Consider the following 14,491-nt stretch of genomic DNA (forward strand, 5'->3'; position numbering starts at 1 on the left):
GGCATTTTACATTTGCTGATAACCGCGATAAAAAGGTAAATAGACTCAGATGAGACTAATTTTAATACTATGTTTTGACTTAACTCAATATACCCAAAATGTTACCATCTCAACCTGCAATCAATATAACAAATAATGAGCTATTTTTACATTGTTTTTTCACACTGTCTCTGGAATCAGGTGTTTTACACTAACTACTGGCACCTCTCACTTGAGACCTGGTGGCTCATGGCTCTGAACTGGCTGCACAGGCTGAGAAGCCCAGCAGGGAGGGGCGGGGCGGGGGTGCTTCCTGAGAGGGCAGGTGGCATCGGGCAGAAAGCTGAGTGAAGGAGGGCGCTGAGCCGCATGGGCAAGAGCTTGCCCGGTGGAGAGAACGGCAGATGCAAAGGCCCCGAGGCACAGTGTGCCCAGTGGGGTGGGGAGCAGCAAAGACCCCCGAGAGACGGCAACGGGGCGGGGGCTGGCAGGTCACAGGAACCCTGCTCGCAGGATTACTAGACAACTGAATAAAAGCTAAAACAACGCTATCATGACGTACAAACCCAGCAACCATCGACCTTTAAGGTCAACGTTTACATTCCATTCAAAAACCAGGAAACAGGAGCAACATCAGAATTGAATTAAATCAATCCAATTCTTCCCCTGCCTCAAATAACGTAGTTTAAAACACTTCAGCCAGTTAAACTAAGTGCTTTTCCTTCCTGAAAACTGTCATCAGCCTTTTGCCTCAGGAGAGCAACATTCTTCAGAAACGCCACCCTCACATAACATCAAACTTCACTTACTAAACGAGCGCTCACCTGCCAGAAGACAGATCGCAGAGCAACGCCACCCGCCTGGACGACTTAAATTACTGAAGCACGTTCCTCGTCCCCCAACACACACCCCACTGACCGCTGACTACTGCCAGGCGCTGATGGGCATCTACGCTGGCCTGCAGTGACCACGAACTGGGGACTGAGACCTCGGTGCCACCAAGAAAACCTCTGGGAAATAGATTCTGAATAGGGAAGGAGGTTCTGAAGGTTCTGAAGCCCTGGGATCAGGGGGTGAGCTAGACCGGGGCCTCATGAGGAAGCAAACCGATGCAGGCCAGGCCACCCAGGCTGGTCCCCTCCTCCCAGGAGGCACCTCTCGCTTCGCGACCAGCTTCCCCAGCCGAAGGGTCCGCCTGCATTTCAAACCTGAGCCTCGCTCTGTGGAGGGTGAGGGACTCACTGGGTGCGGGGATGGGGGACACTCACTCGGTGGGGGGACGGGGACAGGGGACACGGTGCGGGGACAGGGGACACTCACTAGGTGGGGGGACGGGGACGGGGGACACTCAGTGCAGGGATGGGGATGGGGGACACTCACTAGTTGGGGCGACGGGGACAGGGGACACGGTACAGGGACGGGGACACTCACTAGGTGGGGGGATGGGGACAGGGGACACGGTGCGGGGACAGGGGACACTCACTAGGTGGGGGGACGGGGATGGGGGACACTCAGTGCAGGGATGGGGACGGGGGACACTCACTAGTTGGGGCGACGAGGACAGGGGACACGGTGCGGGGACGGGGACACTCACTCGGTGCGGGGACAGGGACAGGGGACACTCACTCGGTGTGCCCAAGGCAGAAGGACTCGATGTTGTGCGGAGCCGCGGCCCAGCTCACTCGGATTTTCTCGTCCCGGTCGGCAGTGAGGACATAGCGGTCGTCGGGACTCACAGCCTGTGCACGAGGGTTAGAAGGGGCTGGTCAGCACGGCCGGCTCCCCCCGCCACCCCAGGCCTCAGCTCAGGTGTCCCCCAAGGGCCACAGCTGCCCCACACCTCCTGCTCCCGCCCCAGCCTGGCCACACCCACTCCCGTCTCCTACACCTGGTCACCTTCCTCTCCTTCCTGTCACGTGTCCCCATGTCCAGCCCACGACTGAGTCCTGGTGATCTGTCCTTCACGACCCCCCCGGTTCCTGTGTGCCCCTGCAGGGTCCCACCCTGCCCGCCGCCCCTGGCCGCAGCCCGGCCCTCGTGGGCCTCTCGGGGCCTCTGGGGGGGCAGCTCCTGGCTCGGGGGCTCGGAGGACGCCTGTTCTTTCCACACCCCTCCCCCTCGTCTCCCCGACCTGGGCCTCCTCCACGTCTAGACCACCCAGCTGCCCCTAACTTGACCGTCCTCCTTCAACCTGCTGCCAGCTTCTCCTCTGAAATTGGGGCCCTGCCCACAGCAGAGCCCAAACCCGCCCCCCTGGCACACAGGCCGCCCCCTCCTCGTCCCGAGCCGGACTGTAGCCAATGAAGCACGTCACCCACGTACCACATCCAGCAGCATCGACAGGTGTCCCAGTTCAAGCTTGCCGCTCCCGTGCGGCTCCAGCACCGAAAAGGAATAAACGTCCCCAGACTTGTCTGCTACCAGAACCTTCTCCTCAGAGGCCGTGAAGGTCAGGGCTGTGCACCTCCTCACCACAGACCTACAAGGCCAGAGACGCCACGGTCGGCCTATACGGTCGGCGCCAGGGCCGCCCGCTGACCTGCAAGGCTCCCGCCACGTGGCAGTTACCGAAGACGGTGCCAAAAACATAAAGGATGGAAACAGAGCCAATGCCTCGGACAAAACCTACTTCCGCGCTATTTTTTCTTTTAAAAATGTGCTAATGGCAGAATCTGGGTGGCGGGTATCTACGTGTCCAACGTGAGACCCGCTCAGCTTGACAGTGTGTTTGAAGGCTGTCGTGATAGAGTGCTGGGGGCGGGGCCCCCTGGCCTCCCTGTGCGTCGGGGGGACGACAGCAGCCAGCTTCCTAGAGGCCAACGCGCTCTGGGCCGCGACCGCAGCTGCGGGGGGCCCTCCTGCCCCTGCGACTTCCCGTCCAGCACCCCGCCCTCCGCGCCGCCCACCCACTGCCGGCTCGGCCGCCTGGCCAGGACCCTGCGCGCGCTGCTCATGCGCACACGGGAGGGCCGGCCCCCTCCGCTGGGGGCGCGTCACAAGTCCACACCCTTGATCCGGAGCCCCAAGAGCTAGCACGTCTGCGAGCTGGTCCGGTAACGACGTCAGCCACGAGGAGCGAAACCTCAAGCTGTGGTGACACAGGCCCCATCGCCGGCCTGCTCGCCCCGGGTCGGGGGTCATGCCGTTCCCTCCTGTCGCCGTTTTTCATTTTGTTTCTACTGGGACATCTTCCAGGTAGCAAAATAGGCTCTCCACACAAGGTACCCGTATTTTTCATTCTACGTTAAAGGCAAGCCGTAACGCTGCTTTACACACAAACGCCTTCCGTTTATCTACACGCGTGGCCTCTTCACAGAAGGGCCGGTCTCAGCTTTGCCGTCACCCGAGGGCTGGACAGGGACCCACTGTCCCCGTAAAGAGCTAACGTCCGTGCAGACGACACCCAGCTCACAGCAGCCGGGACTCCAGACTTCCGCCTGAAACGGAAACTGAACGTTACGCCCCCTGCCCCCCACACAGGGCCCATCAGAGCCCTGCCCGCCTCTTGGGAGGGAGGCAGGGAGGGACGAGAGGACAGAGAAGGTAGCGCGAGCCCCTGCTGGGTTCCAGGCGCCGCCACGGGGCTCGGCAGCTGCTGCACGGCCCCCACGCCTCGGTCCGGTGCCGCCCGGCAAGGAGGCGTGATGCCATGAACGTGGGGAAACAACAGCAAGGAAAGGGAGCCAGACCCCAGGGCGAGGCTGATGAGAACTCGCAGCGTGCCCGTCACTTAAACAAACGGCCTGTGCGGCACCAGCACCACAGCCGCACAGCCTAGCGGGCCGACTGAGCACCTGCGCAGAGCGCGGCCACGGCCTGGGGCACGGAGGGGGGGGCACAACCCGCGGCCACGGCCTGGGGGAGGAGGGGGAGGCACGGCCTCCTAGGGCGCACCGGCCTAGGACAGTCCTCGGGAAGCAACAGGCTTGCATCCCAATGAGCTCACCCACCCCAGGAGGAAGTGAGCCCTCCAGAGCCGGCCCCCTCCCCACTGCAGCCCCCGCTTCCCACTCCGCATCTCGCCCCTTTGTCCTCTGCCAGCTGGGGGCTTCCAGCTTCTCAGGCTAAACCCGTCCTGGCAACGATTCCAGGATGTGGCTCAGCTGTGCAGTACGGGTGTAGGAATTGGGACCCGTGGGCATCAGGACACAGGTGGCAGCAGGCCATCAGACAGGACCGTCGGTGGCTGGCCACGCCGCCCCAGCAGAACGAGCCCCGGGGGCACCAGCCTTCGGCCTCCGCGGGGTCTGGGGCCTCAGCGCTTTCCCTTGCTCCACGGAGGCACTGGGTTCAAGGTCCAGGCCCATCTCCTCAGGCCCCCCCAGGGTGGGTGTGGCCCCCTCCTCCGTGCCAGGGGCAGAGGAAGGGGCCGCTAGAGCGAGCTCTGAGCCGTGGGCAGGTCCCACAGCCGCTCGGGGCCCCGGCCGGTCAAATGTGGATGAACTGGACGTCAGATGTACCAAGGGTGGGTGCTGTTCTGAGGGGGCCCATCGGATCCCAAAGGGGTCTGTGCCCCAAAGGTGAAGAGCTGCCGCACCCCCTCCAGGGTGACGTCCACTAGACCAGCATGGGGGAAACCGCCCACTGCATGTCATCGCCCCGGCGACTTCAACTCACCCCGCTCCTGCAAAAGCGTAATCAGAGAGGGAAGGCGCTGAGCTCAGGGTAAACGCACAGGAAAAGGCGACGGGAGACACACGACCCCTGCCCTGAGCTCACCCCGGCCCAGCCCCTTGGCCCCATTATCCGAAGGCTGCAACATGAGGGAGGCCCTGGAGTTGTAATCTGGTTCCTTAACTTCATCCAATCACATCGTGCCTTCCACACCACCTAATGCAAGCATTTCCTACACAAAGTTATTCTGTGGATATCAACTTAAAAGCCAAGAGAACATACGACTAAAGGGAAAACGCCCAGCACCGAGACCGCTAAGGTCTACGGCCCCAAGTGTTATTGGGTCTCACATGGAAAGAAGCCCCGACACACGACCTTCCAGAGACAAAACAACATGGCACCTTCCCTTCAGTGCACACCCACAGGCCTCAGGGTGGAGGGCCCCAGGCACGGTCACGGGGGACCAGGCGTCTGAACACCCGTCCTGCCCCGCACCGCACCCAAGGAGGCCTCACCTAAACTCTCGCACTAAGAAGCCCGACGCCACGCAGACCCCCTCCTCCCTCCTCAGACCCTGCACGAGGCAGGACCCTTCTAGAACAGCCAGAGCCCCCCAGAGCCCTGGGCGCTTGCCGTGCCACCCCGGCAGAAGGGCAGGAGCTCCGGAACCAGGACCCAGGAGTGCGGCAGGCTGCGTGGACACCCCCATGCCCACGTCCAGAGTGAAATCCCTACCCGCCCGCAGAATGCACACAGAAGTGGCAGTTCACCCGCGTGTCTGCCTTCCAGCAAGTCCAGAGCTGCCACCTACAGAGCGAGAGCAAGCTGGCCGCCAACTCTCCCCACCACCAGCAGGCCCTGCGCCCGCACCCACGCATCACAGAAGTGGTCAGTGGGCCTGCGAGGGACCCAGGGGTCAAGAGCCCTAACAGTGGGCACACCCTCTCGGTGAAGAATCACCCTCATCCAAAGAGAGGTCAGGCCCGTGGCCTCACGGCCTGGGAGAAGGTGATCTCGAGGAGGACAAAACAGGTCTCCAGGGGCAGAAAAAGATCCCGCGAGGAAACTGTCGCAGGGGGAAGGCAGGTGCCAGGGAGGCAAACGCCGAGTTGGAGGGCCGCGCGGTGTCTCTTGCTAGGGATCTCTGGATGATGAGATTCAGGGTGATTTGTTTTTGTTCCCACTTCGGCCTTCTCTGAGGTTCCCAAATTTTTACATGAACCAAAAAAATTCAAGGGGGAGAATGGAAAAAATTGCTGTGGTAGGAAAGCACACTGCTCCAGGGACCAGACAGGACACCTGCGAACCTGCCCTCAGCTGCCCTCCCGCAGACCCCACAGGGGCAGGTCTGCACACCAGCACGCCCGTGGCAGCTCTGGACGGCGGCCTGGGGGAGCCTGTCGGCCGAGGCTCACCCGAAGTGTCTCGCTCAGCACGCGACGCTATACGGACGGCCGGGTGACAGGACAGCCGCAGTGGATGGACGCGTTTAACACAAATGGGAAAAACCCACGTTCCGCAACAGAGAATCAAAGGGAAAAGGAACAACCACCCCGCGGGAAAGCACAGGGCGTGAGAAGACAGCTCACAAGATACAAGCAGTTCTTCAGGGTGAGGCTGCTCTCCTCGCTCCTAACAAGGCGAGCACGCAAGGTCCCACTTTTCTTCTCACACGGCCCCAAGTCCAAGGTTAGACGCTACTCAGTGCTGGGGTGTGAGGCGCTGCTCCTGCACTCGGGGGGGTAAAGGGAAAAGCCCTTGGGAAGGCCATTTGTGATAAGCAACATAATTTACAAATACACATCTTCAGACTTGGCAATTCAGTTTTGGCAAGTTTTACAGATAAATGAGAAAAACTACGTCTGTGTATGGTAATTCACTGAAGCACTTTTTGGAAGAGCAGAACAAGTGAAATGCAGGTAAGACATGTCCATGAAGAGGGAGGCCAAGAAAACAACGGGACTGCACGCAGTTGCTGCTCTTCACGAAGTACTGCCCAGCACAGGCGTCTCTGCCATCAGCTCCCTCGGGTGTACCTCCAACACGCCCTTCAGTCCTGAAGACCCCGAGTCTCCTCTGACCCAGGCCGGATCCCCTGGGTCCTCTGATCATTGCCCAGGTCCCCTCGTCAACCTGGGGGTCAGACGCAGATTTACGGATGTCCTTGGAGGGCGATCAGAGCTCTGAAACATCACGCTGCAGGCAGAATCAGTCTGCATGTCCTCAAGGTACGCCGGTGGGTGTACCAGCAGCACGGCCAGACAGCCTTTACTTTAGCAGAAGAATTACTGCCAGATTCCTTTAGATCGTTTGATTTTCATCTTTTGGGGCAAAGCCCCCTTTGAGAATCTGGTGTAAGGTATGGAGACTCCACAGACAAAAGTCAGCAGTCAGGGGCTTCCCTGGTGGCGCAGTGGTTGAGAATCTGCCTGCCAATGCAGGGGACACGGGTTCGAGCCCTGGTCTGGGAAGATACCACATGCCGTGGAGCAACTAGGCCCGTTGAGCCACAACTACTGAGCCTGCGTGTCTGGAGCCTGTGCTCCGCAACAAGAGAGGCCGCGATAGTGAGAGGCCCGCGCACCGCGATGAAGAGTGGCCCCCGCTCGCCGCAACTAGAGAAAGCCCTCGCACAGAAATGAACACAGCCATAAATAAATAAATAAATACTAAAAAAAAAAAAAAAGTCAGCAGTCAGGGTCAAGAAAGGAGATTAACTACTGTTACGGGCTGAACTGTGTCCCCACCCAGATTCATGTTGGAATCTAAACCCCCCCCCCAGACCTCAGAATGTGGCTGTATTTGGAAAGACAGCCTTTGGAGAGGGGATTCAGGTGCCATGCGGCTGCTCAGGTGGACCCCAATCCAGCGTGACGGGCGTCCTCACAAGAGGAGAACAGCACAGAGGGATGACTGTGTGAAGGGACAGCAAGAGGGTGGCCATCTACAGGCCACGCCCAGGAGAAGCCAATCCTGCTGACGCCTTGATCTTGGACCTCAGCCCCCAGAACTGTGAGGACTAAATACCTGCTGTTTAAGCTGTGGTGTTCGTCACGGCAGCCCTGGCGGCCTCATCAGCTACCATCACCTGCCATCACTGTGGCGGGCCTGCCCTCCCCGCTCCCTACAGGCTGTGGAAGCAAAACCAAGGCTACCTGCAAGGATCCCTGTGGGGGAGCTCAGGGTCAGAAACCCCAACGTTCCCGGCGATGTTCAACCCTGAACCCCGAAAATACATGACATCGTCTGTGCTCTAAGTGACCCGCTACTGTTGCGGCTATGCTGGCAGGAGGACGCTGCCTCACAGGCCTCTCCGGTTGAGGGTGATGTGAATCCACATCGGCAGGAAGGAGCAGCTCATCATCAATTATCCTGTGGCTATACGGCAACACACATTTAAGAGTCATTTTGGGGCTGGAAACTGTAATTGACTGTGGGCGATAGCTGGAGGGCACGGGTGCAGGGAGATTCCCTGTACATCCTTTTAATTTTCTGTTTTAAGCTTTTAAAACATGAGCATTTATTGCCCATCTAATACACAAAAACATGTATAAGGTAAAAACAAAGTAATGTTACTGGACTTTATTTTTAACCTGACTGGAATCGAGGGCAGAGTGGGTACTCCTTGCTTTTGATGCCACCTGGAATCTGGCTTTTTATCCTTCTCTTAGCAAATAAGATGAGATAAAAATCTTAGAAGTGTAGCTGTCCCAATACAGGTGTGAGTCGGCTACAACAGGAAATTCCTTGACCTTGGCCCTTCAGTAGTTAGAACGTTATAACCGCACACGTTTATCTCTGATTATGAGAGGGCAGTTAAACCCTGCAGCCACAGGGAGGCGAGGAGGAGGGGAAGGGCCGGCTCTGCTCCTGGTGGGTGTTTCCATCAGTGTCAAAGAACAATCAAAATAAAGCCAGCCTGCACCCTCCGAAGGAAACAGAGAAGGTGCAAGTTAAGAGCGTATCAAAGCCAAAGGACATTTACATCTGCCCCCAGCCGACTGTCAGCATCACCCACCTCCTCTCCAAAGACGAGGAAGCTCTCGGGAAGCGAGCGCTCAGAAAACCGCAGTGCCCCCTCCCTTCGAGGAAATGATGGAGAGAGATGCAGGAGAAGAATAAAAAGTCGGAAGAGCATGCACAGGACTTGGCTGGGTAAGAGGAAACACCTAGGCCCAGTGACAGCTATGTTCTTGCTGAGTTACTGACATCATCTCCCATCAATGCTGAGCCCCCAGCCCTTGAGATACTCAAGTAAGTGCACCAACTTAAAAACTCACCAAGTTAAAACCGTGGCCCAGGTGCCTTAACTTACACGAAGCCCCCGACACACTCTCAGGGGGCATGCTGGCGTTCTCTATTTCTGCCACCACAAGACTGGAGGAACACTGTTTGGAAAGCACGATGGCACAGTGGCCAGGGGCACAGACTCTGTAGCCAGTGACCAGGACAGGGCCCAGCTGAGCTGAGTAACTGGAACTGCTTCAAAGTTTCCTGAGCAGCGGTGTGGGTGAGAACACCGCCCCGCCCCACTCACAGGCCTGTTATGAGAATTAAATCAGTTAACACAAGTACAGCACTCGAAACAGCTCCTGGCACAGAACTGGTGCTCTGTGTTAGCTTCTTACACTATCGCTACTGTCACTATTGTTATCGGCATGCAAGTGTAAGCCGTGCGTTCAACATCGTAACGATTCAATGTTAGCATTTCATACCTGACACTCAGACATTGCCATGGTTTTGTACGGAAAAGAATCAGACGCTTACTGTCATCAGTTAAAGCAAAATAGCTGCCAGAGTTGGAGAAGGTGGACGCCAGAATCGTGTCACTCCCCTTATCCACGGGCTGTCCGTCCTCCCTGAGAAAGAGAGGGGACAGGTCAGGCCTTACCTCAGCAAGTGAGACTGGGCCCTCCAGGCCAGCCCTGTGCGTTTATAACGCGATCGGACGCAGAAAATGTGATGAGGTTCACGTAGCCAGAATAGAAAACATATTAAGGGGACATGGGGAGGTTAGAGACCACTGTAATGTTTAAGGAGTAAAGCTAATTAAACAGAAAAGTCTCTCGGCATACACACCAGAATCCCAAGGGCTGAGCTGCAAAGACCCTCAGAGGCCCACTCCCTCAAGGACATGAACTCATCTACAACTAGAGGCAGGGATCAAATCATATTAAGAAAAATAAAGTGGGCCCCAAGCCCGATTCTTCTGAAGAAAACCACCATACAGAATGACCATACTCTGAAAACAAACCTATGGTTACCAGGGGGGAAAGGTGGAGAGGGATAAATTGGGAGATTGGGATTGACATATACACACTACTATACATAAAACAGATAACTAATAAGGACCTACTGTGTAGGACAGGGAACTCTACTCAATACTCTGTAATGACCTATATGGGAAAAGAATCTAAAAAAGAGTGGAGGTATATATAGATGTATAGCTGATTCACTTTGCTGTACACCTGAAACTAACACAACACTGTAAATCAACTATACCCCAATAAAAATTTTTTTTAAAACCATACTCTACTTTTATTTTTCAGTTAGCTAAAATTAATTTCATATACATGCTTTCAATGCATTTAAAATTGCCCTGTTATTTCAAAGTGCCAGTAAAATAGCTAATTACTGACAAAAACGAATTTAAAGTATTTTAAAAGGTGCTAATATTCTTAATGCCGAATTTGAAAGGTAGTTCCACATTTCTCTCCTGAGGTGGCACCTGGTTTATCCACATAGCCGGGTCACAGAAATGAAGAATTCAGCAAATAAGACAACAGCTTACACCTGAGACTAAACAGTCCCATTATGCAAACCATGCATCAGCCCTGAAGAGGCGCCCCTACCATCTCACCCTTTATGCTCTTGTGTCTCCTTTTCTGCAGCACTGCAATCATATATGAAGAGGCTGTCATCATCACTAAAGAAAAAAATAACAAAAACATTTTAAAGGAAGCACTTCGTTAATTATAATGCTCATTTCTTTTTTTTTTTTTTAACCTGGATCAAAAAAAATTTGCGTACTCACTAAGGGTCTTATCCACAAGAAACTGTCTCCATAAGATATTTCAGGAGGGGCTTCCCTGGTGGCACAGTGGTTGAGAATCTGCCTGCCAATGCAGGGGACACGGGTTCGAGCCCTGGTCTGGGAAGATCCCACATGCCGCGGAGCAAATGGGCCTGTGAGCCACAACTACTGAGCCTGCGTGTCTGGAGCCTGGGCTCCGCAACAAGAGGCCGCGACAGTGAGAGGCCCGCGCACCGTGATGAAGAGTGGCCCCCGCTTGCCGCAACTAGAGAAAGCCCTCGCACAGAAATGAAGACCCAACACAGACCAAAATAAATAAATAAATAAATAAATATTTCAGGGAACAGTTAAGGAGCTTTATTTGCTTAACCTATTTATATTTGCCATACATAACTGATATCGTCTGTCCATAAAAGTCAGTTAAGTGAAATAAGTGAGGACAAAAACTCAACAGGAAGTAATATACCGTTCTTTGATAAGCAGAACATCAGTGCAAGATGGCTATGTAAGAAGTTATATTCTGATGTTATTGAGTTTTCAGAGGGTCTTTTGCACCCAAGTTTAAAACCGCCATAACTTGTTTAGAAAAATGTCTCATCTGCCCCAGAAAAGCTCCCATGGCTGCCAAGCATTTACCAGTATAGAAGCCACCCACCTTCCCTATCAGACCCTGAGCTCCCCCTCCAGTGCCTGGCACAGAGAAGACATCGTGCAAATTTATAGCCTTTAAAGTGACTGCAGCTAAACTCTTTTCACGTGGAACACTGCAGTGCAGGAAGAGAAACAGTCCTCCAAGCCAGAAGCTGTGCCAGCCAGCCACGAAATTTCCTCAAAAGGTATGGAATGAAGCAACCAGATGGAGTCTAATTTAGCCATCTCTCACTGTGGCATGTGTTAGATACCCCGAGGCTCTAAAACAAAATAACCTGGGACAGACAACAGGTTTGTGAATAAATCTGTGAAATCTAAACTTAACATCTTATTGGATCTCTGAAACCAAACACTGAACAAAGAACACAGAGAGTACCTTTACATTTGACAGACACATTGTTTCAAGTATGGAAGAATCAAAACTACCCTGGGAAAGAAAACAGACGCCGAAACTGACCACTACTAATATCCAAGAGGCTCCTGGGTCAAGACTATTCGATCAACAAACATTTACTGATTTAAAAATTCCGGGAACGATAAGGAAGGGGCGTGAAATTAGCGAAAGCAAAAGCAGGACCTTGTAATGGGCCACTAGGGAGGTGCGCGCAGTGGCTCTGGAGTACCCCCGAGCGAGGAGGTGTCAGATAAAACCCTCCAGCCCCGAAGGGCAAGTAGGGCGGGGTCGAGGGATGTGGGCTGGGAGGAGGAAACAGGCACCTACGCAGGAAGAGGGAGGGGAGAGAGGGAGTGCGCCGAACTTGGTCCCCGGGAGTAAAGCCCTCTCCCCAAGGGAAAGCAAGGGCTGCTTTCCACCCCTCTCTCCAGAGAGGGTAGGACCAGCGTCCCCCGGACCTCGCAGAGCCCGGAAGTGTCCCGCGCCGAACCCTCAAAGAGCGCCGCAGACCCACCGCGGAGGGCGCGGGGCTCTGGGCAGGCGGCTAGGGGACCCCCAGGCGGGTCTTGGGAGAAAGGCGCGGAGAGCGGACATTCCGCGGCGCAGGCACGCGGCCGGGCCCAGGTGGCAACGGAGAGCTCACAGGTAGCAGTGGGGCTCCCCGGGGTCACCCCAAGGCGGGTGCAACCCCGGCTGTGCGGGAGAGCCGGGGTCTCAAGGCCCCGACGCGCGACCGCAGCCTTGGCTCCTGCTCCAGGCCCAGACCCCTCACCTGCTCGAAGTGGAGGTGGCCAGCAACCGGCTGCCGCCCCGCACCACCAGCGCATGCCCGCACAGCGACAGCCCTGCAGAACCCGCCATGTACCCGCCCGCGGTGCAGCCACCCACGTGCGCCGCCTAGCGCTTCTTCCTGCCAGCGCCGAAAAGTGACGTCAGACGTAGACGCCGCGAGGAGACGTCATCCGGGCTGGCCCCGCGAACGCGCCAGCCCCGGGCATGCGCAGAAGGTGCATTCTCCCTTCAACTCGCAAGGTGGCTTTCGCGCCTCTGGTGGCTTGGGGTCTGTTGCTGATCGCGTTTGTCCGGATGGAATACACTTGCTTGTTTAGTGTTCGTCTCTTTCTCCAGACTGCATAGGGCCAGTTCTGGATCTTTCTCACGCTGTGGCTGGGCGACTTGGCTGGCCTGGTACCTACTTGGTCCTTCAAAAAGTGAGAAGGTCTGAGTTTGCATCCAGGTCGAGGACGCGGTGTCTGAGGTGGGCTCAGAGCTGAGGGAAGAGAAGCCAGACGCGCCCGAAACGCAAAGCCTCTGAACTGCTATTTTTTTTTTTAATTATTTATTTATTTATTTTTGGCTGTGTTGGGTCTTCGTTTCTGTGCGAGGGCTTTCTCTAGTTGCGGCGAGCGGGGGCCGCTCTTCATCGTGGTGCGCGGGCCTCTCACTATCGTGGCCTCTCTTGTTGCGGAGCACAGGCTCAGTAGTTGTGGCTCACGGGCCCAGTTGCTCTGTGGCATGTGGGATCTTCCCAGACCAGGGCTCAAACCCGTGTCCCCTGCATTGGCAGGCAGATTCTCAACCACTGCGCCACCAGGGAAACCCCTGAACTGCTATTTTAAAACCCAAGATAGGGCTCTTTTCCTGTGTTCTTATGCTCATGGAGTGGCGTCCCCAGGCACCAGTTATGCGGCATGATTTCTCGGGACTCTCCACCCCCATATTCCACACTGTTCATCTAATCTCCTAAATCCTCCTGGACGCCCCTTGTCTCCATCTCCGTGGCCTCCGCCACAACACAGCCCACAGGAGTCCCGCTGCCCACTGGTGTCACATCCGCCCTTGTCTCCCCGCCACCCCACCCCCCCATTCACTTCCCACACTAAAGCCAGAGGGACCTTTTCAGAACACAGTTCCAATTCCCTGCTTAAAATCAACAAGTGGCTTCTCATTGTTCTCAGTACAGAAACCAAATCCTAATCTTCCACTATGAGACCACGTGTGGTCTGCCTCCTAACGACTCTGCAGCCTCCTTCCCTAGCAGGCCAGCTTCAGTCTCAGGGCTCTAGCCATGACTACCCTTCCGTTCACTGGAACAATGGTCCTACTAACCACAGGACCTTAGCATGTGCTATTCTTTCCGCCTGAAATGTTCGCCCCCACACCCTGTCTATGTTCCTAGTTAATTCCAGTCACCCAGTTTCATCACAGTGGAGTCATCACTTAATCAGGGAAGCCTCTCCTGACTTTCCATTATTTGCATCCACAGCACCGTGATAACTTGTTTAATGTCTGTCTCCAGACTACAAATGCCATGAAGGCAGGCACTGATGCCTACTAAATTGGCAAGTCACTGATCAATGCCCCAGCTTGCACCACAAAACCTGGCATGAAGTCAGTGCTTAATATTTGCTAAGTAAATAAATGGAACAACTAATTGACAGTCTTAAAAGATCAGCTATTTTTGCATAAGAGGAATTATGATAGGCATGAGGCATGGAAATTCTGCCTGACCCAAACCCCACCTCCGGTTTGATTCAAGGATGAATTTACACCCAGACTTAAAGCAGAATGCTTGGGGGACTTCCCTGGTGGTCCAGTGGTTAAGAATCAGCCTTCCAATGCAGGGGACACAGGTTCGATCCCTGGTCGGGAATCTAAGATCCCACATGCTGTGGGGCAACTAAGCCCGCACGCCACAACTACTGAGCCCACGTGCCACAATGAGGAGCCCACACGCTGCAGTGGAGGATCCCACATGCCGCAATGGAGGATCCCACGTGCCGCAACAAAGATCCCAACGAAGAACCCGCGTGCCGCAG

The 14,491-nt window shown here is 55.4% G+C and overlaps 1 protein-coding gene across 5 annotated transcripts in view; it reads right to left on the reverse strand.

The window, feature by feature from the left end:
- WDR4 (WD repeat domain 4) overlaps positions 1–12,585 on the reverse strand; it is a 31,329-nt gene extending 18,744 nt beyond the window's left edge. For 4 of the 5 annotated variants that reach the window (XM_057545769.1, XM_057545767.1, XM_057545766.1 and 1 more), the window contains exons 1-5: positions 12,445–12,585; positions 10,454–10,519; positions 9,309–9,452; positions 2,302–2,458; positions 1,606–1,718 (exon numbers count right to left, since the gene is read on the reverse strand). In XM_057545769.1, coding sequence (XP_057401752.1) covers positions 1,606–1,718; positions 2,302–2,458; positions 9,309–9,452; positions 10,454–10,519; positions 12,445–12,533 — 569 coding nt within the window. In that variant the 5' untranslated portion in view covers positions 12,534–12,585. The remainder of the gene's footprint in view (positions 1–1,605; positions 1,719–2,301; positions 2,459–9,308; positions 9,453–10,453; positions 10,520–12,444) is intronic. The other variant, XM_057545768.1, reaches the window with a different exon arrangement.
- Between the last annotated feature and the right edge of the window lie 1,906 nt (positions 12,586–14,491).

This window comes from Balaenoptera acutorostrata, chromosome 4 (assembly GCF_949987535.1).
Source record: "Balaenoptera acutorostrata chromosome 4, mBalAcu1.1, whole genome shotgun sequence".
In the NCBI taxonomy this organism is placed as follows: domain Eukaryota; kingdom Metazoa; phylum Chordata; class Mammalia; order Artiodactyla; family Balaenopteridae; genus Balaenoptera; species Balaenoptera acutorostrata.